We start from the raw sequence: 1,594 nt of genomic DNA on the forward strand, positions 1-1,594 counted from the left end.
AAGTAATTGACTGACCACGTGTTATTTTACTACTGCTTTTCTTTATATAAACTAACCTTGTCCTTTTACTTGGATGAAGTGCACAAAAGAGAAAAGGCATAATATAATGCCTGCTCGAGCAACTGACACGTTTACTACTTCTGGTTATGCATGCCCTACTTTCTAAATTCTTAGATCCCCATGCCAAATTCATGTCTTGGACATATATATATATATATATATATACATTTCTCACATGCTTTCCAATTTCTTTAAAAATCCATTTATAATATACATATATATATATAGCTCTAGATACATGCCTGTGTGTCTACATATATATATATATATATATATGTATGAAAGAGTTATCTATTGAATTCAATCACTCTGACCCACCATGGTTCACTGTCAAGTGATAGTACATGGGTTTGTCCTCATATATATAGAAGAATATGGGTAAGATCACCATTTTCTTCCACGGCACCATTACAACCACGCCTTTTTATATTATGAAAACTATATAATCAATTTTTTTATTTAACCCTAAAAGCCTATAATAATTCTCTTCATCATCATTTCATCTTCATTACACAATTTTCCTCTCCATTAAAATAACAACATGGGAGATAATTCCAATCCTTTCTTACTATCATCACCACCACCACCACCACCATCTTCTTCCACAAAGTCCAACCTCCCCATGTTATACTACGGCCTGGTCATTGTTGGAACCGCTGCTATTGTTCTCGCAATCTACAATCTCATCATCATCAAGTGGTGCGCTCACCGGCGTGGCTCACCATCGAATCGGGACACGAGGTTTGTGGAGATCATGAGGGCAAGTAATCAGCCAAGTTTTGAGAGTTCCAACAGGAGTTTATTGTCAAGCTTTACGTACAAAAAGGATGTGAAGAAGAAGAGTAATAAGCAGGAAGAGGAAGGTGGTGAATATGAATGTGCGGTTTGCTTGTCGGCTTTTGAAGAAGGTGATGAAGTGAGGGAGCTGCCGAGATGTAGCCACTCATTTCACGCTCCATGTATTGATATGTGGCTTTATTCTCATTATGATTGCCCGCTATGCCGTGCGCTTGTGAATCCTCCTCCGGTGAGACATAGTCATCGCCATATGCTGCCGGCTACGCCGGAAAATTCACAGGAGGGATTGCTGCTTTCAGGGAATATCTCCGTTTAAGGTTCTTCTTCTTTCTTCTTCTTCTTCTTGCTCGATCGTTTCATTTCTTTATTGAATTTTGTTGATAAGGAAAAAGAGATTTGGTTTGTTGTTCTTGTTGTTGGTGATAGACAGAATGTACGATTTTAGCAATGGTCTACAGTAATTTGGTTGTATAGAAAGAAAAAGAAAATTATAGAGTGGTGTAATTGGACAAGGAGCTTGGGATTGAGCTGGCCGGGCCACTAATCTTTTGTCATTATGTACATAAAACCAAGAAAGAACAACCAAAGTTTTTTAACTCTCTCCCCATTTCTTTTAATGGTTATCACAACCTAAAACATAAACAATAAATTATTTATCTTTTGAAATGAAATAATTCAACTTCTGAATCTCTGTAATCAATTCTTTCTACTATAACAACTTTAATTGATTCTTCAT

At 36.6% G+C, this 1,594-nt stretch overlaps 1 protein-coding gene across 1 annotated transcript; it reads left to right on the forward strand.

Moving 5' to 3' along the window:
- The first annotated feature begins 488 nt into the window (after positions 1-488).
- LOC110817692 (RING-H2 finger protein ATL52-like) lies at positions 489-1,385 on the forward strand. Its single transcript, XM_022046333.2, has one exon. The coding sequence runs from the start codon at positions 602-604 to the stop codon at positions 1,172-1,174; it is 573 nt and encodes a 190-aa protein (XP_021902025.1). The 5' UTR covers positions 489-601; the 3' UTR covers positions 1,175-1,385.
- Positions 1,386-1,594: the final 209 nt, after the last annotated feature.

Source organism: Carica papaya, chromosome 7 (assembly GCF_054855325.1).
Source record: "Carica papaya isolate Zhongbai chromosome 7, ASM5485532v1, whole genome shotgun sequence".
Lineage (NCBI taxonomy): Eukaryota > Viridiplantae > Streptophyta > Magnoliopsida > Brassicales > Caricaceae > Carica > Carica papaya.